Below are 23,626 nucleotides of genomic sequence, written 5' to 3'. Positions count from 1 at the left end.
CCAGCCTTTCCAAGAGGCAGCGGCCCAGAAAAGGCCTCCAACGCCCAGATCGGGCCTTCGGAACCCCGCTGAAGCATCCCCCGGTGTCATTTCTGGGTGGCAGCAGCCCAGAAAAGGCCTCTGATGCCCAGATTGGGCCTTCGGAGCCCCACTGAAGTGTCCCCCAGCATCCTTTACAAGTGGCAGCAGTTCTGAAAAGGCCTCCAATGCTTGGAAATGACATCAGGGGACGCTTCAGCGGGGCTCTGAAGGTCTGTTCTGGGCTTTGGAGGTCTCCAAGGCCCAGAATAGAGACCATGGGCAGTGGCCACGTGCTTCTGGAGGTCCGTTCTGGGCCTTGGAGATCTACTCCAGGCCTCTGAGGCCCAGAATGGAGGCCAGAGAGGTGGCCACGTGCTTCCAGAGGTCCTCAGAGGCCTCCCTCTTGCTGGGAGCAGAGAAAGAAACAGAGGCTGGAGAAGAGACAGATCTTCACAAGGTAAGTGACCCGGCATGGCAGGATGGGGGGGAAACAATTGTGGGCCCCCAGGGGAGGGAGTATGAGGTATTTCAGTGGGTCAGGGAAGGCCTTGGGTGATCTGAAGATGACCTGTTCCATAACTAGGCCCTCCATGGCCTTCCCCTCCCTGAGATATCTCATGTTCACTTAATGAGCTGCACTTTCTCCCATGCATTAAATTAGCGAATGCATGGGCGAAAGCTGGGAATGAATTGCGTTCAAGGTACAAGATGCACTCCTTCGAATCCTCAAGTTATGAATGGAATGGGCAGGCTCCTTTACATTCGTAACTCGAGGACTACCTGTACTCAGTATTCCTCCTACTAGTCTGCTTGCAGGTCAGATCTAATCACATCATGGGCCGGATCTGGCGCATGAACTTTGAGTTTGACATGTCTGATCTAGTACAAAACATTTTGGGTGTAATTTGCTACTAAACTACAACTTTGAAGCCCTCCCCCCCCATACACAAATACACATATTTGTTTCATGTATAGCTCCATTCTTGACACATTCACTGAGCATAAATGGGGACCTGGATCTATCTAGCAATGTCCTTCATAATAACATTCCTTTGTCTATTTTGTATATTTACTTTTAATTTACGCAGTTTTTATATATAAACTCCATTCATAAGAGTCTACCATATTTCCCCGAAAATAAGACCAGGCTTATATTTATTTTTGCTCCAAAAGACTCACTAGGGCTTATTTTGGGGGGATATCTTATTTTTTCACATACAGGGGGCAGCAAGCACTCGGAAGCCAATGGTGTCCGGCAGCAGCCACAGCCCGCCAGCCCCTTGGTCAGTGTACTCTGGGGCTGCAACGCCCATGCAACGCAGGTGATTGGGAGCACTGCTACCGCCAAGCTGGCCCTCTCCGTCCCACCATGGCTGCAACGGGGCAGGCAGCTGCACAGCACATCCAGTGGACTGGTACTACCGCCACGAGTTGAGGTGAGGCAGGTGGTGGGGCAGGGGTGGCCTAGCTGCGGGGCTCTTGGAGCAGTTTCACCCTGCCACCTGCCTCGCCTCACCTTGTGATGGTGGCATTGGTCCGCTGGACACGACACGCAGCCACTGGGCCACGAGATGCACTGTGTGGCCGCCTGCCCCATTGCGGTTGTGGGCAAGCAAACGGTGGGACTGGGAGAGTGGGTAGCTGCACAGGCTTCAGCTGGACAGGGTTGGTGATGCTGGTGCCGCTGCAGCGAGGTGAGGCAGATAGCGAGGCTGGGGTAGCCTGGCTGTGGTGCCCTGAGGTATGGGACACATGGGGCAGCTCCAGCCCCTCGCTACCTGCCTCGCCTTACCTTGTGATGGCACCGGCTTGCCGGACGTGCCATGTGGTTGCCTGTCTCATTGCAACCGCGGGCAAGCAAATGGTGGAATGGAAAGGGACGGCCCGGCAGTAGCAGCACTCCCACTCACCTGCGTTGCGTGGGTTTCACAGCCCCAGAGTGTGCCTTGGCCAGTGGGCTGTGGCTGCTCCAGACAGTTGGTCCCCATGCGCTTGTGCCTCTCAAGTTCATTGGTTTACATATGGTACCTTTACCTCTTGTCCAAAGGTGCCTGCTTGGGTACAGTATGTACAAATACTTATTTATATTTTATATTATCATTTATTTTAAGTATTAATGTCAATAATATTATTTCTTTATATTTAATTATATATTAATATTATTGTTTTATAATTTAATACGTCCGTTGTTTATTGCAATGGATCTCTGGCTGATGATCCTAACGAGCTTATTTTTGGGGTAGGGCTTATATTACGAGTGTCCTGAAAAATCATGCTAGGGCTTATTTTCCTGTTGGCTCTTATTTTCGGAGAAACACAATACTTAGCACTTGGGTTTTCTAAGGATATCTGCCTATCCTTCCATCAATTTACTTAATCTAAAAACAATAATATATTGTATAATAAAATCTGAAAATGAATCCAAATGTACATTACAAAAATCTTGTGCCCTTTATACTACAGTATAAAGGTTAACAAACTTATATTAGCAAAAGCATTTATGGATTTCCAAATTAGGTACATAGAATATTATTACCTGCCATCATAATGGATGAGAGTAATTGAAATAGTTAATAGATGTAGTAATCTGTACATTAATTATATAACATGATAAGATCTGTTATGCTACTGGAAGTTCATCTGCATGAATGATGGCTCAGCTACTCAAGGACAATATCCGTATTTGTGATTTCTTTGCTCAAGGTTCAGTACTTTTGAGTATACTCATTGTATTTCTCTTTCTGATCAGCAGAGGAAATTGAGAATATAGAACTCTCTCAATGCTGCTATTATCAGTAAAACAAGAGCCTGTCATTTTAAGAAGCTGCTACAGTCTGCAATACTGGATACCACGAGCTCTGCATTGAATTTACAGTCTTCCCAAATGAATTGCTGAGTAGTCACAATAAAAAGCGGGATTTTTTAATAGTTTGAGGAACTTTGGTGGGAGTTTTGTTTAGAATATGGCCTAGTGAAAATGTGGGTCCTAAACTTCTCTCTCAATGGGTTCCATTTATTTTAAAAGAAAAAAATAATTTTGTCACTGAAACATGGTATGTAAATGATTATTAAAATGAAATATTGCCAATATGCTTGTTTTTACTGAAGGCCCATCTTAATGTCATTTTATAAATATTTCACTGAAGCTCTATAATTGAAAAGGTTTGAAAAATAATATGCAACTGTTGGAATCCAACTATCTTGAAGACAGTGTAGAATTAGAATTATCCCTCATCAACATGTGGCACATAACAGATTTTATGTTGTTTTAATCCATAACTTAGTTAGCATTACTCTGTGATGACAATATATGCTAAAATTAGAAGGTCTTTATTACATGGGTCTAAAACATATTTAAGTTTGTTTCTTTGGGATAAAATATTGCTACATTTAATTATGTATATTATTATATAGACATGGCAACATACTATTAAGATGTAATTACGAATGCAGAAAATTATATTTATCCAACATGATAAACTGTTAGCATCTTTCACTTAACAAATGTGACCGAAGAAAAGTTCTTGAGATAATCGATATCTTAAAAAACCATAGCTCAGATAAGCATTTTAAGAGCTGTTGATTTTAACAAGCTCTTATCTAGATTTTTTTTTGTTAAAAATCAATGGAACTTGTAAAGGTTTTAATTTATCTTGGAATTTGGCATAAGCAGTTTCAGTTTTCAGTGACCTCATTAATGCTGTGGTCTATGCTGCCCAGGGAGGTCAATGTTTGTCCTATTCTATAAAACCAAAAAATTTGCTAAAGCTAATGAATTTTTTTATGTTAGACTGTGTTAAACTATAACTCTGTTCTTGTGTCTTTAAAAAATGACCTGTTTAATAACAAAAATATGTGACAATATACATTGCTTACAATAGTTATATTAATGTATTTCCACAAAAGTAATTCCTTGTTGGCTTGCAAATATGTTGTAGCATGGTACAGTGTCTTTCACGTTAATCCTGCAATTTCCATCTTACACAATAAAATATATCAACCTATCATATATGGCTATGATACTGTGATGGTGGTGTTTTTGTTCCTGTTTTGTTTGAGAAATCCTTATTTGGGCATGTAATAGTTTTGCTTGTGTGTGTGTTTCTAAAATACTGTAGAAGTTCTATAAAGTTTCCCAAATATCAGTCTTCTACTCATTTGATATAATATTCTTTCTTCATCTGTATTAGAAGGCAGATTCAAGAAGATATCCTTCAGTTGCAGAACCTGCCTTCTGGCTCAAGTCATTAAAACCCTGGAGCAGGGGTGTCAAACTGCCGCAGCCGCTCGCATCACATGGAGGCTGCGCCCACCCCAGCTCCAGCAATGCAAAAAAAGTCACGATACATCTCGATATGTCACATGGCGAATTTGACACCCGTGCCCTGGAGGATCCTGCTTTATTATATCTTTTAGACAAATGTAACTAGCAGTCTAATTAGGAACACTCCTGGTCAGCCTAACTATATGTTATATATTTTCTGAACTAAGAAGACCTAAGTTGCTGAGTTTTCTATTATCCCTGTAGGACTAAGTACCTGCATATGAATGGATACTTATAGTACATGTCAGCTCCCACCTTATTCTTAGTTTGTGTTTCGAAACCATGCAGTGACAATCTGCCATGAACTATGGTGAGGGTGGATGGGAGGGTTGCTTGGGGGAAAGTGAAAGTGACTGCTGCTTGGGGAAAGTGAGAGTAACTGCTGTATCCCCCCTCCCTCCAGCTGGGAGAAGAATGCAGCTGCATACCAAACTATACTTGAAGTGACCATTTTCAAAACATCTTGCTTGAATCTGGGACCAGTGATGGGAAGCAGCTAAGGAAAAGAAAAGTTGAACTTAGGGATTTGATTCTCAGTTCTGGTTATACACTATTGCAATGCACTTGACTTGTAATAAAACTATACCTTTCTCAACAAATGGAGCCAAGGATCGTTTCTATTTAGAGGTTTAAGTTGCAGCAGGTCTGACAGTACAGTACACTTAATTAAAAACAGGGTACCATGCAATTTTATTGTATTTTTATTCTATAATAAATTTAATCTCACAAAAATGTGATATAATACTTGAGAGATCACCAGGAAATCCCCGACCTATAGGCTATAGTAGTAAACTGGATGGTTGAAAAAAGATTCCAGAAGAAAACAAAGACAAACTATTTCCATAGGACTATCAACTTTATGGACATGCACACAGAGTAAGCTGCAATCAAAATCACAACTTGAAGGAGGATTTACCTTACATTAACCTCCAACACAGCATTATATATCAAATTTCACATTAGCACTTGTTATCATGGAACATTTTAAATATTTTGAATTATCACTAAACTAGTTGCCTGGAACCAGCTTTAAAAGATAGGCTATGTGCCGTAGCCCTTTCAGTAGTTATCATTTTCTAAATACCTAATAATGTATATATTGTGCTTGGCTTATGTATTAATCTTCCATAAAATAGATTTAAAATAGATTGCTTTAAAGGAATATTTCCAATTAAATTAATTCCTACATAATATTTTAAATTTTAATTCAACAACACATCAAGAATGCATTATTTTGTATTTGGATGAGCAATAGTTCTGAAAATAAAAATTTCTTTTCAAACAACACATGTTTCACAAAGCCTAACTCAAATGAGAATTTATCATATATATGAAGAAGCAATATTCCTGGATGATGTCTGTCACATTGTAAGCACTAAGTACTGACTAATCCACCCAATGGTTGCAACATCTTTGATTTGCTTTACTCTGATATGTCTCTCCAATATTCATAGGGTTATATCCAATTATATAAATCTCTAGCACAAAATGTCTATGAGTTCCAAGAAAGCTGATTTCATTTTTTTAACTGTATTAATCATTTGATTTAGATTATGAAAGCTATTACACAATTCCAAGTGATTTCATTACACTTGGTAAAATTATACTAATTTACTATTATGATTGTATATCACTATCAGCAATTTTAATATTTGTATTTGTCGGACCTGCCACAACTTAAATTTCTAAATAAAAATGATCCTTGGCTCCATTTGTTGAGAAAGGGATAATTTATTAGAGATCAAGTGCATTGCACTAGTGCAAAGCCAGAACTAAAAATCAAGTGCCAAAATCACTAAGTTCTACTTTTCCCTCCCTTAACTGTCTCTCGTTGTCCACCCCAATGCAACCAATCAGATTCAGGCAAGAAATTTTCCTAACGGTCAGTTCAAGCATAGTTTCACATGCGTCCTCCTCCTTCTTCCAGCTGAGTGACCTTGAGGCAGCTTCTTGAGGAGATACAGCACTTACTGTTATAAGTGCTAATAGGTGTCAACTCTACAACGAATCTGGCTGCAGCCATTTTGCTCGTTCTAGGTTGCCACAAGAATGGGAGGGGTTGCGGAGGATTTCTACTAATCTAAACATTTTAATGTCCTGTGGGAAGCAAGGTCATTTCTGTCAGTTTGATGGGGGCATGAGCATTTAGTTAGAAAGCCCGCCAAACTCTTCTATTGGGGAACGTAGCTGATTGCATAGCATTGGGGTGGGAAGTTTAACTTTCTAATATTGTTTCTCTTTGAAGGGAAATTCAGACTTGGTTTCACTTTTGACTGTTCCAATACTATGTAACCAATAAACATATTCTTTGAGGAAATCTCAAGCCTCGGAATTTTAATTTATTTGGTCTTGTCTATCGGAATCTCGATAATAGGGTTGTCAATGCTTTAATATAGATGTTTGTGCAGGTAAGAATATCAACCTTGCTGTCAAGGAAAATCAAGCTTTTGATAGAGTGTGCCATACTATGTGCACTAATCAAACAGGTGGTAAGGAAGTAGGGGAACTCAGGCACAAAACATAGAAAGTAAACACAGGGTCAGTCCAAAAGGACTCAAATGTCTATATACCAACTCACAAAGTATGAGGAATAAACAGGGTGAATTAGAAATTTAAGTAAATGAGGGCAGATATGATATTGCTGCCATTATGGAAACTTGGTGGGATGAAACCCACAAATGGAATATACAGCTAGAGAGATTTAAATTATTTAAAAGAAACAAAGCAAATATACAGGAGGTGGAGTTGCATATATATAAGAAATAACTATTTCTCTACAGAAATAGAGCACAACAACGATAGAAACTGTCTTGAATGCATTTGGGTCAATATAAAAGGGGGTAAAATGACATTGCCATATTTTTACACTAGGCCACCTAACCAAACAAAGGAAATAGACAAACTTTTTGCTAGTCAGTTAACTAAGGTACGTAGGAAGCACATTACAATACTAATGGGGGACTTTAACTACCCTGATACCAACTGGGAGACAAACACTGCACCAAGTGGAAGATCAGACAGGTTCCTGACAAACCTAGCAGACAACTTTGTCTCCAAAAAAGTAGAGAAGGGAACTAGGGGATCAGCCATATTGGACTTAATTCTCACAGAGAAGTTTGCAGTGGGTACTCCAAGGCTCTGTTTTAGGCCAAGTGCTCTTCAACATCTTCATCAACGATTTGGATGAGGGGATAGATGGGGAACTCATAAAATTTGCAGAGGACACCAAGCTGGCAGGAAAAGCTAACACTCCAGAAGATAGGCTTAAGATACAGAAGGATCTTGACAGACTTGAACATTGGGTGCTATCTAACAAAATGAAATTCAATGGTGAAAAAAGTAAGGTTCTACATTTATGCAAGAAAAACCAAATGCACAGGTAGGTGGTACCTGTTTCAATAGTAGTAACTGTGAGAGGGATCTCAGAGTCCTAGTGGACAATCATTTAAATATGAGTCAGTAGTGTGCTGCAGCTTCCAAAAAGGCCAACACAGTTTTAGGCTGCATTAACAGATAGAATCTGTTTTACATGAAGTGTTAATACCACTTTAAAATGCCTTGGTAAGATCACACTTGGATACTGCAACCAGTTTTGGTCACCAAATGTAAAAAAGATGTTGAGACTCTAGAAAGAGTACAGAGAAGAGCAACAAAGATGATTAGGGGACTGGAGGCTAAAACATATAAGAAACAGTTGCTGGAATTGGGTATGTCTAGTTTAATGAAGAGAAGGACGAGGGGTGACATGATAGCAGTGTTCCAATATCTCAGGGGTTGCCACAAGGAAGAGGGAGTCAAGCTATTCTCCAAAGCACCTGAAGGCAAGACAAGAAGCAATGGATGGAAACTAACCAAAGAGAGAAGCAACCTAGAACTAAGGAGAAAATTCCTAACAATTAGAACAATTAATCAGTGGAACAACCTGCCTCCAGAAGTTGTAAATGCTCCAACACTGGAAGTTTTAAAGAAGAGATTGGACAACCATTTGTCTGAAATGGTATAGGGTTTCCTGCCTGAGTAGGGGGTTGGACTAGAAGACCTCCAAGGTCCCTTCCAACTCTGTTATTCTGTTTCCCCAAGCATTCCCCCCTTCAATCCCCCTCTCCACAGTTCATGGCAGTTTGTCACCGCATAGCAACGAAGCATAAGCAAGCATAAGGTGACAGTAGACAGTATTCTTTTCACTAACAAGATATAATACTGAAAAAAATCAACTAAACATCTATTTTAATATTAACTGTTGCAGTGTTTATAGTTTATTTTTTCAGTATTATGTTGGGAGAATTTCCCTGAGTTCCTAAAATCAAGATGGGGAGGCTGGCTACTTGAAAAGGAGGTCTATTTGATCCAAAAACAATACAAAGTTTGCTTTGGGAGCAGCTGACCACATCAGTAAGATTTTTACAGGCCTTCTGAGCCCTTTGAATGTAATATATGCTTTTATGGCTGGAGGAGTTTAGAGGAAATATTTTGATATCTCTCTTATCAGAGCTGATATTTTTGATTTAGGATATGATCTTTGTTGTTGTCTTTGGGGGTGTAAAAACCCTGGACAAAAGTGTTAAATTCCCATGCCCCTTAGGTGTGGATTGGTTCACTGGCAACAATGTATATCCACTTCTTAGGGAAGCTTTTCCAGTGGGGGTCTTCTAATGGGGGGGGGGTTTCAAAATAAACTCTACAAGTAGTACCAGTGGTATTCTCTAGACCATGGGTGTCAAACTCGCCATGTCACGTGACGCAACGTATGGCGACTCTTTTTGCATTGCTGGAATGGGGTGGGCGCGGCTTTGGTATGATGAAAATGGCCTGCAGGCCGGCAGTTTGACACCCCTGCTCTAGACCAATGGCTCTCAGCCTGTGGTCCATGAAGATTTGAAGAAATGTTATGATTTAAATCTTGAATTAAGTCATGGGGTCTGTGGCCATGATCTGTGGCCACAAAAGGTATTTAAAGGGGATCTGTGGCGAAGGTTGGGAACCTCTGCTCAAGACTACAAAAGATAAATTTGTATGATCGCTTACGTATCACATGTACAAATAACTATTAACTAGCTACGTTTTAGTCCAGCATATTGCATTCATTTAATGTAATCTAATGTGCCTATCAAATTTAAGGGAAGTTTTAGCTCCAACTAATCATGAATGCGATGGCAGCTATTTGCCTACCGAGAAAGGAAAGGATATTGGCATCGGGTCCCGTTTGGAGTAGAAGAGACATTTCGAGATGGGTAAAACGGTGCTTTTACATATGGATGAGCGAGCCCCTGCCGCAGCACCGGTAACGGACAATAAGTGTTTTCTGGTTGTGACCGGTATATCAGGGCAACCTGGTCTACTTCAAATATGGGACGGAGCATACTCCTCCCGCTTTCGCCTCTCAGCCCCAATCTAGGAGTCTTCACAGGCAGTCCCTTCTGCGACAGACTATTTGTGTGTTAAATCTAAATTTACCGACAAAGAATTAAAGGCAGACTAGTATGGCTAGCTGATGAGAGCTAAATAGCTCGAAATAGTTGTACTAGTCTCCCTTTAATTCTTTGTCGGTAAATTTAAATGTAACCGACAATAGTTACAGATTTTTATGATTGTAGGAGAAGCTGAGTACTTACAAATCAGTTTGACTCATATACGTTTAGTGTCTCGTGAGAATTCAGCCAAGAACTAATCAGTACAGCTTCCTGAAAAAGGGAAGAACATACAAGCCACAAGCAGCAAACATGGAGAAAGGCTTCACACGAGCTTGGCAGGATCAGAGGATGGAAACGCGCAGCCATCCTCTCCCGCACAAGAATCGCCGAGACAGCCAGAGAATTCTCAATTTTTTTACCGCCTACTTCCGGCTCATGTACTTCCGGGGCACTAAGCCAACCCGTTTCCCTGAGGCAGAATAGGCAGGCGGGCTAGTGGACGGGCTTTTCTTTTCCGCCTTCCGCTGCGCGGGGCTTCTGTTCTACCCCGGTCTGAACCTGGCGGATCCAAGTTGGACGGAATCCGGGCGCGGCGAGAAGCTCTGAGTGGCCGCTCGGAGAGCTTTTCTGAAGCAGCGGTTACTGGAGGAGGAGGAGGAGGAGGAAGGGGAGGAAAAGGGTCGGAACGGCGGGGCAGAGTAGAAGGTGAGCATCTCCCGGTGCCGCCCCTTTCACGGGGCCTCAGTGCTTTGGCTCGCCGCGGTGGAGAAGCGCACTGGACAGCCTTTCAGGAGCACGTATCGGTCTCGGGGGGCCTGAGAGGAGATGGCTCTGCGCCAAGGTGCTGCGTCCCCTCTACTTTAGACTCTCCAGTCCTGGTTTCGCAATTGGGACGCGCCCCCTCCACGTCCCTTCTACCGAGAGAGGGACATCTTATTTGCGTGACTCTTAAGTCCATAATGCGCGGGATCCGGATTTTAGATAGGAATTAGTATGAATTAAATGATGCTAACTGTTGTGACATCTTATGAACTTGCTGTTCTAGGGCGGGGAGAACCGAAACGGTCTCTTTTGTAACTGAGCAATAATTTTATCAAACTATGAGAGGAAAACAGTTTTCTGAGAGGAATTCCATATTAATAAATAGTTACTGCTGTTCTCTTTGTGATCATCACTAGGTTTAGATTCTCTATTTTACGTTTCAATGTGTAACACAAGTAATTTTAAATATGATAGTAATGTGAAAGAGGATTCAAAATATGCCATGGTAACATTTAAAAAAAAAATCCATTATAATGTATAATGTTAACTCTTACCAAATTCAGGGTCACTTTTTTCTATATCTTATTAAGAGAGAAGCATTTACTTCAGTGATTTGAGCTTTGTACTGTCTTGTAGAATGCCATGGGCTATCTAAATTTGTATTACATGGAAAAACATTAATTAATGGCAGTCTGTATAAATGATATAGAATTCAGAGCAAAAAAATTTTCATATGAGTTTGATTTATTTAATTTTTGCACTTAAATAACCAGGCTGATTTAGAAAAAGTAAAATGTATGCCTTTAACAAAAGGCAATGACCATCTCATGATTAATCTCAAGCAATTAGTACTTAAGAGAAGTACAGTAGTTAACTGTGTCAAGCCATTGAGAATGTTACCACTTGTTCTATTTCTAATAACAGTTGCTATAATGCTGTTATTTTATTGCTGACAATGCTGCTGTGAAGTAAGTTCTAAAAATCATCAGGTTGTCTGTGGTGGAAAGCATACTACAATAGATGTACTTCTAGTTTCATCTAATGGAAACTTAAATAGTATAGAAAATTATATAGGAAGGCATAGTTAGGTTTATATGAGAGTTTTGATGTGAGTGACCTTTTAAATCTAATATTTTTCTCATTTCAATAATTTTGTAAATGTTTTTGCATGATGTCAACATAAGTGTTATTCATTCCACAAAGTAGTAACTTAGTATTTAGTAACTTGGTAACTTAGAATTTAGTAGCTTGCCATCGAGGTTGTTACACTTAGGAAAATTTATTCATTTCAGAGACAAATCTTGCTTAGCAAAGTTTCCTGTGAGATCAGATAATTATAACTAATTTGGCAGATGCCTCTACCAAGATAATGTCTCTTAATCTGGGTATATTTCTGCAAATTCATTTTAATATAGTTGTTAGAATGTGGTTACATACATCTGTTCTTTCCATGATTCAGCTCTTATTCTATGATAGTCATGGTGTTCATTTTGTAGAGCAGAGGTATTTTCATGCACTAATGGTGATGTTAAATAAGATTTCCATTTGTGTGATTGTTCCCTGAAAATGTATAATATGGTAAACATAACATCCTATGAAGATTTTTCCTAAGGAATATTAGTATAATCCAGAAACCCGGAGTCTTACTTACTGGATACCTTTTGCTTTTTTTTTTTTTAACAATAAAATGGGTTTAAATTTTTTGATCTTATATGCAGGTGATGCAGATGAGAATTTTAGATCAAGATTGGCACCCAAGAGATAATTGTGAGAGCAATTCCCATAATATGGAGAAAAAATGACAATTGGATCAGTCTATGGCTCAGTTTTATTTTTATTTATTAAATATATATGCCACCTATCTCTCTTTTTCCGAAGGAACTGTAGGTGACTTACAATGCTGTGAAATCATAAATATAGAATTAAAAACTAAAAATGTAGAGCACAAACAGTATGGGGATGGGCTCTTGTCTATCATTCCACCTTCAGCACAGTGTGCCCCCATTGGGGCCTGAAGCAATGGCAGAGCCAGGTTGTAAGGCCCTTCCAGAAAGCCAAAAAGATGGAAGTGGATCTCGTCTGGCAAAATGTTTCAGAGGACAGGAGTCACTGCACTGTTCTAGATCCCGCTAGCTGAAATTTCTTGACTGACAAGGTCTGCAGCAGACCCTTTCTACCAGACTGAATGGGGTGAGCCAATTCTATTGAAGCAAGCAGGTTTGCCCCAGCTGAGCAAACCTGCAACCAATGGAGCTCACCTAACAGCAGTGTTACATGCGTCACCGTAGAGGTCTCCTAAACTGTCTGTACCACTGCATTCTATATCAGTTTTAGCTTCTGAATACTTCATTTTAATCACGTATTTTAAAGAAGTAATTAATAGTAAATACTTAAATATACAGATATTTACATATTTAACATACATTCAGAGCTAAAGAAGCTTCTTGGATGAGAAGCGAAACATCTTCAAAGAAAAACAAAGTCCAGTTGCCTCTTGAAAAAGCACCTTTGGGATACTTAAATATACAGTGCTCTTTAATTTTGATATTGTTTCTGAAAAAGCTAATTGGAGTGTTGTAACGTATTGAATAACTTAAAACTATAGAAGTATGATCTTAACAGAAATATCAATTTCTAGCACATGATTTTTCAAATTAAATGTTATTTCCCAATTTTATTAATCTAGTTTCCATTGCCTAAGAGCAGAGTACAGAGAAGAAAGTCAATCAAATCCAACTGATGTGAATCCTTTTAATCTTGTAACAAAATTGTATTACTTTTGCCTTTTTGTCAGCCTTAAAGAAGAATTTTACCAACTTAATTCTCATCAGTATTTGTAATAATGCAGGAGTACAAAATAAGCCATTTAAATATTGTTTGAGTATGCAGGAAATTTGTACAAGGCAACTGGTTGAATCCATTTCAGGAAACAAACTGTTTACAAACTACAGATGAGTTCACCCATCAAATTATATAAAAATCAGACTATATAATGTCTTTCTTTTATTTGACTACGGTTAACAGAAATAATTTACAAATTAAGAGATTTTCATGAACTAGAATATATTTTCTTTTTGAACCATAACTATAATGTAAATAATTACTTGATATGTCAATAATGGGCTAGATAAATTTAAATTAGATTTAGACAAGATGGAGTTGATATAGATAAACAGAAAGCTGGTTTTGCAAATAAAGTTCAGCCTACTTTGGATAATCTTACACCCATGAAAGAGCAATTCCATAATATGGGAGTGCTCTTTGAATGATCCAGCTGTCACTGGATTCACAGATAACATGGATTTTTACACAAGATTGAAGTGCCAATAGTGACCTTTCATAGTCAGATTTGGTTACAGTTATCCATACCTTGGTTTCTTTCTGGATTTTCTATTGCAACACTATATATGGGATGTCATAAAGCTTGTGGAAACTGCATTTAGTACAAAAGATGATTGCTAAGTTGCCAACCAATGCAAGTTATAAGAATCAATTGGTTACTTTTCCGAAAGATCTATTATATTGGTTGCCAGTTGCTTATTGGATATAATTTAAGATGTTGGTATCTGCATATCTGGCATGAACTTGCTTGGGAGATCAGAGGGCTTTTTGACAAACAACATAGGCAACAATGCATTTTGGGAAATTGGTTATATCCTTCATGGTATCTTCCTATGCACACTAGTCTGGTTCAGTGTTTTTCTTACAGCAGACTTAGGAACACTGACATCAGACAATGCAAGAGTGGCCTACAGATCCTTTCCTATTACTCTTTGGGTTTTTGAAATCTCTTCAAGTATTGTGCATCTTGTTCTCAGGGTGTTCTTGTTTTTGTTCATAGAGCTTCTGTCCAATATGCTGATATTGAATTTTTAGGCTATTGATGTACCTGAAGAATTGGAATGGAAGATAAAAAAAATAATAATGCAGCCCTAATTGATTCATTTTAAAACTTGCAGTAACATTTTGTATGTGGTCATGAATTGTTCCTGTTGTAAACTTTAGTGCCAGGAATTGGGAGAATGCTATTTTTGTCCCATTATTGTTGATCAGCTTCCACAATGGGAAAAGAGAAGAGGTCCTGTTACATATTAGTAATTGGTTGAAACAGCACAAAATGGGAAATAAAATAAATGGATAAAATTTCCCAATGAAGGTTTCATTAGATGGATATATAAACATATGAATTTAACTATATATTTGGCAAAGTTTTTCTCTCCTAAAGTAGATAAATTTCTGAAAATGTGTGCTAAAAGATTCCATGTTAAAATGTATCGACAATTCCTTTCTGCAAGTTAAAAGTATCTGCATAGGAAATTATACTAGTTTTATTTATTCCTGAAGCAATATCCCATCTATTTCAAATTTTCCATGATTTGAATATGAAGACTTTGCCTGGTTGTGACTTTATCTGTATTCGACTTTGGCCTGCTGAAATCATTTTGAGTATGGACAGGAATGTTCTATTTCTGAACTCTGTATAGAAACACTTCTCTGATATTGGATGCATAATACTTTACTGTTTTATTAATAAGCAGAAATCTGAAATTGAAATTTGAAACATGGATGATACTGGGTAGAAATGTTAAAGCATCAAAAACACAAGAAAGTCAAGTGTTTCTGTAGTGTACAGAAGAGATCTATTTAAATGAAAAGAAGAGCAGTAGTATTCTACCATAATGTATTAAGTGTGGAAGAGACATTATTATACATTTCTGGTTCTTTCTTTCCCCTAGCCTTTCTTAGTTAAATCCATATGTATAAAAATGTTTTTTGGATGAACAGTATTACTGACCATATACCATTAATAAAGGAGGAAGGTCCATTTTATCTGTGGTTTCTCTTTAGTTTACAGTATATAAAGATAAAGCTATTGTAACAAAACAGCAAAAATTTGGTGGCTGAAAGTCAACAAACATTTTGTAATAAACATTTTTGTAAAGTAGATTCCACTTCATTCAGCAATAAAATAACTAAGGTTTCTGAATTGTCTGCTATGGATTTCTCCTTTAAGATAAATTCTACATTAAAGTACAATGTATGTCATTAAATTTTCCATGGAGTGTTAAAGAAAGCATTCTCTTTTTACAAAACGCAGTAGATGAAAGCACTCCAAATCTCTTAATACAAAAAAGCTGAGATATAATATTGAGTTGGTATAAATAGAAAAGCAAAAAGTTGACATTTCTCCATGTTTGAATTTGGGAGTTTATTTTGATAGCACAGACTGGGGATTTTGAATACTTATTTTGTATAGTGCTAATTCAAAACTATCTGGGTGATAATCTCAATATTGCATAATTTTTGCTACAGTGCATATCATGACAGGTTGTGACAATTCAGGAAAGGGTGTGATAATTCAGAAAATAACAGTACATACTGAATATATCTTAATTATGGCATGACTATTACATTATTGTATATTTATATTTTTAAGAATATANAAGAATATAAATTTCTGTGTGCAAGATTTGTTTATATGTGTTTGTGTGTGTGAATCTTAATATCTAATTATTGCACAGTGATTTGCCAGTTAGTGGCAGAGCTCCATGGATAGACTGCAGGATATTGTCAGACCGGCCCCAGTCTGATCTTTTAGGGAAGTAAAACTCTCAATTCCATTTGAAGTGAAAAGGCACTTTTACTAAGAGATGCTGATTGCAGGACAGTCAAGCGGAATCTAAAATTTCCGCGGGCCAATACAGAGCTAAAAACCCTGGTTTACCCGGGTGCATCCCCTGTGGTCCATCTGAGCATAGCCAATCCAACACCACCATGATGTTACCGGAAACTGTGAGGTGTTTGGGCTGGTGAAATTCCACACTCAGGGCAAACAGCCTTGAAGATGCCAGCACGAGCCAGATTCCAAATAGCTCTGTTCTTCCTCAACTGTCAGTTACCCCCTCCCAATTTCCCGCCATAAAGATATACAGCAAATTGTCCTTTTGTTCCCCCCTCCCTTTCCCATTGATGACAGAATGCGGCAAGGTGCCAAGCTGAAGCTACTAGTTCCGACATGCTACCCTCCTTGATAGAGACGTTAATCTCGCAAAACAAAAGGAAAGACACAATATAAAAGAGAAACAAGGTAGAAATACAGTTAGAATAGGATACTATTTCAATTTATCAGGATACTGGTTGTGCAAACATTTGAGAAGTTTGGCCTCTTTTATGTATTTAAGGTCCACCCATTCAGTTTCTGAAGGAGGGAAGTCCTTCCACGCTACCAAATACTGAAGTTTCCAAACTGGCTGGATAAATCCCCACTTTAGGTTTTTATCTATAAAAAGATGCAGCTCCTCCAGCTCCCTCGGGGTCATCAAGTATAGTTTGGGCTTGGGTAGCCTAGCCCCCAGCAAGATCTCTATGGAGCAGTCTGTTGATTGGTGGGGTGGGAGTTCATCTAAACTCTTTTCGCTAAATATATCCCGCAAGTCCCAGTACTCCATTGGAATTTGGTGATCAGCTTTCCTCCATTCTTGCATAGTAGACCTAGCCTTTGGTTTGGTTCCTCCCTGGCTTCAATTTAGGCTCTGTCCAGTCCATTGGATTTTTAGCAAACCCCACTCCAGTTCACATAAGAGTTCCACTTCTGTAGCCACGCTAGTCCCAGCACCAAATGTCTCTCCAAGCCCAGGGCCACAATAAAACTCAGAGTCTCTGTTTATGCCCCCATCTGCATTTCTATTAATTTGGTGATGAATGTCGCTGGAATCCCACCCACCCCGGTCACAGAGCCATCTAACTGGCAGAATGCCACTGGCACTTTGAGCAGTCTAAGTCTCACTCCCAAATCTCCACCAGGGCAGGGTTGACTAAGGACCTGGTGTCATGGGTACCTCAGAGGCTGGTTTGGAGGAGAAGGAGGAAGAGTTGGAGCTGGGACCATCCAACGGGGAAGGCATGCCAGGGGCTGAGGACGATACTGTCCTGGCCCCTTAGGCATTGGGGGAGGTGATCAACCAGACGGAGAGCTGCCTGCCTGCACAAACACGGGAGGATTGGCTGCTGATAAGCAGCCAATCTCTTCTGATGAGGAACAGCTGCCTATCCAAGGGCAGGGAGAGTGGAGTGTAGGCAAGTCCAGAGAAGGACTGCAAGACTACTTAGGAGGAGGTCGCCCCACCCCCTTCTCACAAGGAACACCTGGAGGGAAGTAACTTAAGGAGAAGCTGAGAGGAGTTAGTCTTTGCCAGGAACAATTGTTTCCTTTGGCTTACACTCCCCGGCTTTTACTTGTGCCTGTTGTTTTTTGCCTTGCCTCTCTTGGAAGATTGCTCTTCGCATTTTGTTTTGGACCGCACCCTTCTCTTGTGGCCTATGTTTCCCCTTTGCTTCACTGGGGTTTTGGAACTGTTTCTTGCCTGGCACCTGTTTTTTGTTCTTGTATTGTGCCTGGACCCTGCCTGGTGGATTGGACTTAGAACCCTCGGCCTTTCCCTTTGAGTATGCTCCTACTCTGTGGCCTTTCTTTTTACTACTGGGGTTGTGTTTGGGAATCTGAGGGTCTCTGCCTTCAGGGTAGCATGAGGGTGGAGCCTTACCAGTTGTTGGAGGGCTGTTGGCTGGAAGTTCATTAAGAAAAATACAAACACTCTAGAGGCCTGTCTTGCCTTGACCACCTGGGTCATAACACCTGGTGCATCCTGAGTCCAGAAGGGCCATTAGGCTGGCTTTATGCTCCGAGAACTGGGCTATCAGTTCAATGGGGACAGTCACCGGGATGACTGGACTACTTACCAGGGAGTCATCATTGGGGTTATTATTGCTCTCCTCTGAGCTCCACGCTGGGCTGGTCAGAGTTCTCCCGCCATCCTTCCAGGGTGATCTCATGGGCTCACAACTGCGGCTTGGTAGACTTTTTGGTGGGCCCCGGAGTTGTCTTCTGGGCCAGTCGGTTGGACCTACACTCAGCAGCCCGGTGCCTCTCATTTCTGTATTTGAAGCAGGCTGTGGAACATTGCTGAGAGTTCTGGACGCCTGTCTTTGCTTTTGGGGGTTCCTTCTTCTCTGAGAAGGATTTCCACCAACCTCTCCCTGGACGATGCTTGTTAGGAGCACGGTCGATCTCTGCTTCCTCAGGGAGGATGTACCAACCATGGACAGTGGAAGGGGTGCCCCTGGAGATGTAGGTGTTGTAGACCTCGTTGGTTAGCTGGTCTTTGAAGCAGCCAATCAGGATGTCTTGTGTCCAATCGTTCAGTCAGCAGATCGCAGAACTCCTAGGTATACTCGGCTTTATTCCTTCGGCCCTGGCCGATGGTCTTGATTCAGTCTCTAGCTTTTCAGTCAGCAAGAGGGTCTTCAAAGTGCTTGTGGAACACCGCCATGAAGCAGTTGAAATTTCTTAGCTCCGACACGTCGTCATTGTGGAGGGGGACCATCTACCTTGATGCAGCTCCTTCCAGGGCCATGGTGACACATCTCACCTTGCTGCCCTCTGTAGCTATTTCGAGACCATATTCTGCATGTAGGTCCAGACTTGAGCTAGGAAGGACCCCAGTTGCTGGGAATCTCCGTCAAATTTCACGCCCAGTAGTGGGGTCTTGCGGCTCCTCCTCGCCAGTGCAGTCCCCACAGGGGCCCTGCACTGGGCCACCCCTCCAGGTGTTGGGGCTGCTCGGCCGCTGCCGCCATGGGTCCGTCCCCGGCATTGCCTGCTGTGGCAGATGTGGTCACCCCATCAGTTGCTGACACACTGGGCATGATTGATTGTCTGGCTGGAAGGCTCGGATGACTGCTTCTCACACCTTGAGTTTTTTGAAAGCTCCCCGCATAAATTTGATGGCTTGCTCCATCATCCAATCGGCTTGTAGATGCTCTCCACCTGTCTCTTCCTTCTCTTCCTCCAGTTCTTTCAGCTCAATCTTTTGCTCCCTCTGGTGGCTTCCGCAAATAAAAGTCACCCCTGAGGGCTTCTCTTCCAAGTCTTCCTTTCTTCTCAGGGACCACTTGGGTCTTGGCAGGTTGCTGCAGCTCTCCGCATCTATTGTCTAGTTAGAGAGATCCAGCCTGGAAGGGGACCTGGACAAAGCCTCCCCTCAGCATTCAATCTCCTGGTTGCTCTCTTGAGCCAACATTGCGTGCACGATCCCCACAGTAAAGGTGATGCCCTCTCCAGATTGACAATAATGCAGATTCTGCTTAATGTCAGACCTGCCCCTGGCTGATCTCTTAGGGAAGTAAATTCTCGACTCCCTTTGAAGTGAAAAAGCACTTTTACTAAGAGATTGCAGGAGAGTCAAGCAAAATCTAAAATTTCTGCTCACCAATACAGAACTAAAACCCCTGGTTTCCCCTTCCCCTCCCCCCAGTGGTCCAACCGTGTGTAGCCAATCCAGCACTACCGAGATGTTTTATGCAAAACTCTGAGGTGTTTTGGCTGGTGAAATTCCACACTCAGGGCAAACAGCCTTGAAGATGCCACTGCTCCAGCACAAACCAAATGGCTCTGTTCTTTCTCTACTGTCAATTACCTCCTCCCAATTTCCCGCCATAAAGGTATACAGCAAATTGTCCATTTGTTTCCCCCCTCTTTCCCATTGATGACAGAACGTAAGGCGCCAAGCGTTAATCTTCTGCTAATCCCTGGTTTACAACACTTTAGTAGGAATGGTATGATTTAGGCTTCTGTCCCACTTTTTTTGTGAGCATGTTTTTTCTTTAGAAAATTACATACTGTAGAATTTTTTAAAAACTAATGAATGCAGTATATGAAATCAGCAACTTATCAAAACTTCCATTTCAGATAAAATACGAGGTTGTTTTTTGTTTTAGGTTTTCATTTTTCTTAATTATTTATAAATTAAATACCTTTTTTGAAATATATTCTGGTAAACATTAAACTATTAACAGTTATAGTACATACTAGTTACTGCTAAATATTTATTTGTTTACATTTTTTCTAATAGTTTAACGAAGACAGCTTGCAAGTATATGAAAAGATGGTTAGATCACGGTCAAGATCACCACGATGGAAACGAAGGTAAATGGTCCTCTTTTTCTATTGCTCATACAGGTTTTACTTAATTTACTAGAAGACAGCAGCACTAAATGATTATCTGAGAAATATTTTTAATTATTGCAATTATATTTGGAAGTAAATGTATTCAGGATTTTAGGGTGAGAGATCTTATCTGTAAGAATGGAATATAATATTCTCTACTGAGAATATAGCTGTGATAACATTGTTTATCTTTTGGAATGTAGCTGGTGACGGAACAGAAAAAGTTTTATGCAGCACTTAAAATTTGCTGCACTTCATATAAATAGTTTCCAGAAGCAGTTAGTCTGTATAATAAGAATTATCTACATGATAAAAACCTGTTCCAGTTTTACTTCATTTTCCTTCAATTTAAGCAACAAAAAAGTGAAGCAGCTTGTTTAATTTGCAAATGTTTTTTAAAAATTTCAGGATGCCAAATATAATAAGCTCCTATATGTAAGTTAGAACAATATTTTATGCTACTTTGTCAGACTCTCAAACCTACTGACATAATGTATGTTGCAATAACTGAATTGAATTCTGTATTTATGTGTTTTCATGTAGATCTTTATCACCAGTCTTCAGAGCACAGGAATACAATAGACAAAGGCATTATCACATTGATTATGACTCTGAATATAAGATTTTCCCAAAAGACTCAAAGAAACTTATATCTTGGAGAATGGAAGAGGCAAAACATGGGCAAACCAATCCCAGATATATACCACATGAAACTAACTATCATCGACTTCATGAATCCAGGTCATATTCCCCTTCTCTGAAAAGAAACCCTTCAGAACACATTGATAATCATAAATCTTTTAGAACATATTCACCTGAAAGAAATGAAAGTATCAGAAGAAACCAATTTACTTCCAGATATTTAGAAATGTCTCACAAAGAACACCATCAGTCATTTTATCCATCTAAAGTACATGTCAGAGAAGTGCATGAAGATACTCGAGCTGTTGGAAACACAAAAGAAATGAAGACATACCATAGGCCATTAAAGACTTTATGTAAGTTTGAAAGGAAGTGGAATGAAAATGACTTGAGGCAGCACCAATTACAAGAAGACAAGTATGTTCAATCATCTCGAAGATTTTCTAATGAATGTATGCCAAGGAGTTCTTCCCAGAAGAGGTAGAGAAATTGCCCAGTTTTTTTTTTTAGTGGTGTAAAGCCTCAAGTGAAAACTATTTTCCCTAATAGTTGAAGATTTCTGCCCAGAAAATTATTTTCTCTAACAATAAAAATATAGTTTAATTGTGGGCTACTGGTGTTAGAGGAATTTTATTTCTTTTATATTAATCCTGTTGGTGACTAGCATATTCAAGATTATAATTTCCCCTCTTTGGTGGCTTGAGGGATCACGGGGTGACACATTCTACCTAACACCTGAGTTTACCAGCATTCTGCATACATAAATTCTCATTTTCTTTCTTACTGCAAGTATAAACTACTTTATATCAACACAGGTATCCTGACCGTGATTACAGAGAATATGGGCCCAGCTCTAAAAAGGTGAATGAAATGGAGAGGTATGATAGAGAATCCGCAAGCAGTTCCAAATGGAAGCAAAATCATTCTTCCAATCAGAAAAAGGAAGAACAAAGAAATCTTGAAGATCAATGGCGTGCTGAACTTAAATACAGTAATAATTATGAAACTAAGGTTACATATGAGTATTCTCATAAACATCATAGATATCCAGATGGAGGAAAGTATTCCTCTGATGAAAAAGAGAAATATGTGAAGTTGGACAACGAGAAATACAGCTACTGTAAAGGAGTTTGGAATAGTAAATATTCAGGTCATTATAGCAGTGACAGAGCAAGCCGAATGGGAGAGCCTCACGCTGAAGTGGCAATGAAATATAATTCAGGGAAAGGCCACAGTTCATGTGCTAAATTCTTAGATCAAAATGAAAAAGAACAAGTAAAGAAAGATGTGGATTTTAGGGGAAGAATAGATTTTTCCAGCAGCTACCAGCATGATATCCAACATAAAATTTCAGATGTTCATGCTAGGAAAGAAAAACTCACTGTCAAAGTGGATATGAAGAAAACAATGCATAAATACAGGTAATGTCTCTTAATTATATTTTATTGATTTTATTTCAACAAATTATTAAAATGAATATATTTTGATAATTTTAGATCAGTACAGTGGTACTTCGGTACTCATCGTTAATTAGTTCTGGGAGGTGCGACAAGTACCAAAAACGATGAGTACCAAACAGCTGTTTCCCATAAGGAATAATTTAGTGAGTCACAAGGTAACCACACCAACAAGTTGTAGCTTGTGCGCTGAGTACCAAACAAATGATGAGTATTGGGACAACATTTTCATGTCAAAATGCATTGAGTACCAAATTCGATGACTTTCAAAACAGTTGAGTACCAAGATACCACTATACTGTTGAGTTCAGTGACCAGGATTCAGAGAATTGCAGTAGCTTCTTCCTCCATTGTCCCATCAGCTTCCTGAACATCTGAATATCATGGGACAGTTCTTCCCTTTATCTCCATGAATACCGGTATCTCCAGTGCAAGGAGCTGCAGTTAAAATGAAAACTCGGGAAAAAAAGCTCCTTTGCGTAGTGCATCCTGAACTATGTTTGTTTGAAAGTTATTTCAAAGTAATTTTAAATAATCACCTAAAAGATGAAAAATGTCATATAATTATAACTTGCTTGAATTAGCTTGGTCTTTAATGGTTTATTTTGTGACACTATGAATCATGTCTGTAATCAGTTCATATAATCAAAACTGGATGACAAAAGTTTTCCTAGTTTTATAATTTCAAAGACTGATTTGTGGTTGCTTTAAGCATGTTTTAAACTTGTATGTTCAGATGTGCCTTTATCAAGTAGTGTTCTCCAGTACGGGAGATGGAGAATTCACATGTGGGTTTTCATTGGATGCCTGCTCTTGAGACCAAGTAGTCAAACTAGACACGCCCCCTCTTGCTGACCCAGTCTTTAACTTGGTCTCAGCTCTTGACGACGTGTCTGGGTTGGCTCTCAGTTAATAGCAGGTTAGAAAGCCTTGGTGAATTCTCCTTTTCCCTTAAAAATCCCTTTCCAGATTCCAGCTACTAATTTGGTTTCCCCCTTTAAAA

The 23,626-nt window shown here is 39.7% G+C and overlaps 2 protein-coding genes across 7 annotated transcripts in view; both read left to right on the top strand.

Annotated features, from left to right (window-relative positions):
• Positions 1 to 4,044, top strand: part of MAP7D2 (MAP7 domain containing 2) — a 90,723-nt gene extending 86,679 nt beyond the window's left edge. For 3 of the 4 annotated variants that reach the window (XM_015825353.1, XM_015825348.1, XM_015825362.1), the window contains one exon: positions 2,771 to 4,044. The gene's annotated coding sequence lies outside the window, so the exon portion shown is untranslated. The remainder of the gene's footprint in view (positions 1 to 2,770) is intronic. The other variant, XM_015825352.1, reaches the window with a different exon arrangement.
• A 6,375-nt stretch (positions 4,045 to 10,419) lies between these two features.
• Positions 10,420 to 23,626, top strand: part of BCLAF3 (BCLAF1 and THRAP3 family member 3) — a 66,407-nt gene continuing 53,200 nt past the window's right edge. For all 3 annotated transcript variants that reach the window (XM_015825330.1, XM_015825337.1, XM_015825324.1), the window contains exons 1-4: positions 10,420 to 10,461; positions 20,430 to 20,503; positions 21,068 to 21,646; positions 21,982 to 22,587. In XM_015825330.1, coding sequence (XP_015680816.1) covers positions 20,463 to 20,503; positions 21,068 to 21,646; positions 21,982 to 22,587 — 1,226 coding nt within the window. In that variant the 5' untranslated portion in view covers positions 10,420 to 10,461; positions 20,430 to 20,462. The remainder of the gene's footprint in view (positions 10,462 to 20,429; positions 20,504 to 21,067; positions 21,647 to 21,981; positions 22,588 to 23,626) is intronic.

Source organism: Protobothrops mucrosquamatus, unplaced genomic scaffold (genome assembly GCF_001527695.2).
Source record: "Protobothrops mucrosquamatus isolate PMUCROS unplaced genomic scaffold, P.Mucros_1.0 scaffold_198, whole genome shotgun sequence".
NCBI classification, from domain to species: domain Eukaryota; kingdom Metazoa; phylum Chordata; class Lepidosauria; order Squamata; family Viperidae; genus Protobothrops; species Protobothrops mucrosquamatus.
The sequence above is the reverse complement of the archived record's forward strand: the minus strand, read 5'-3'. Positions and strand labels throughout refer to the sequence as shown.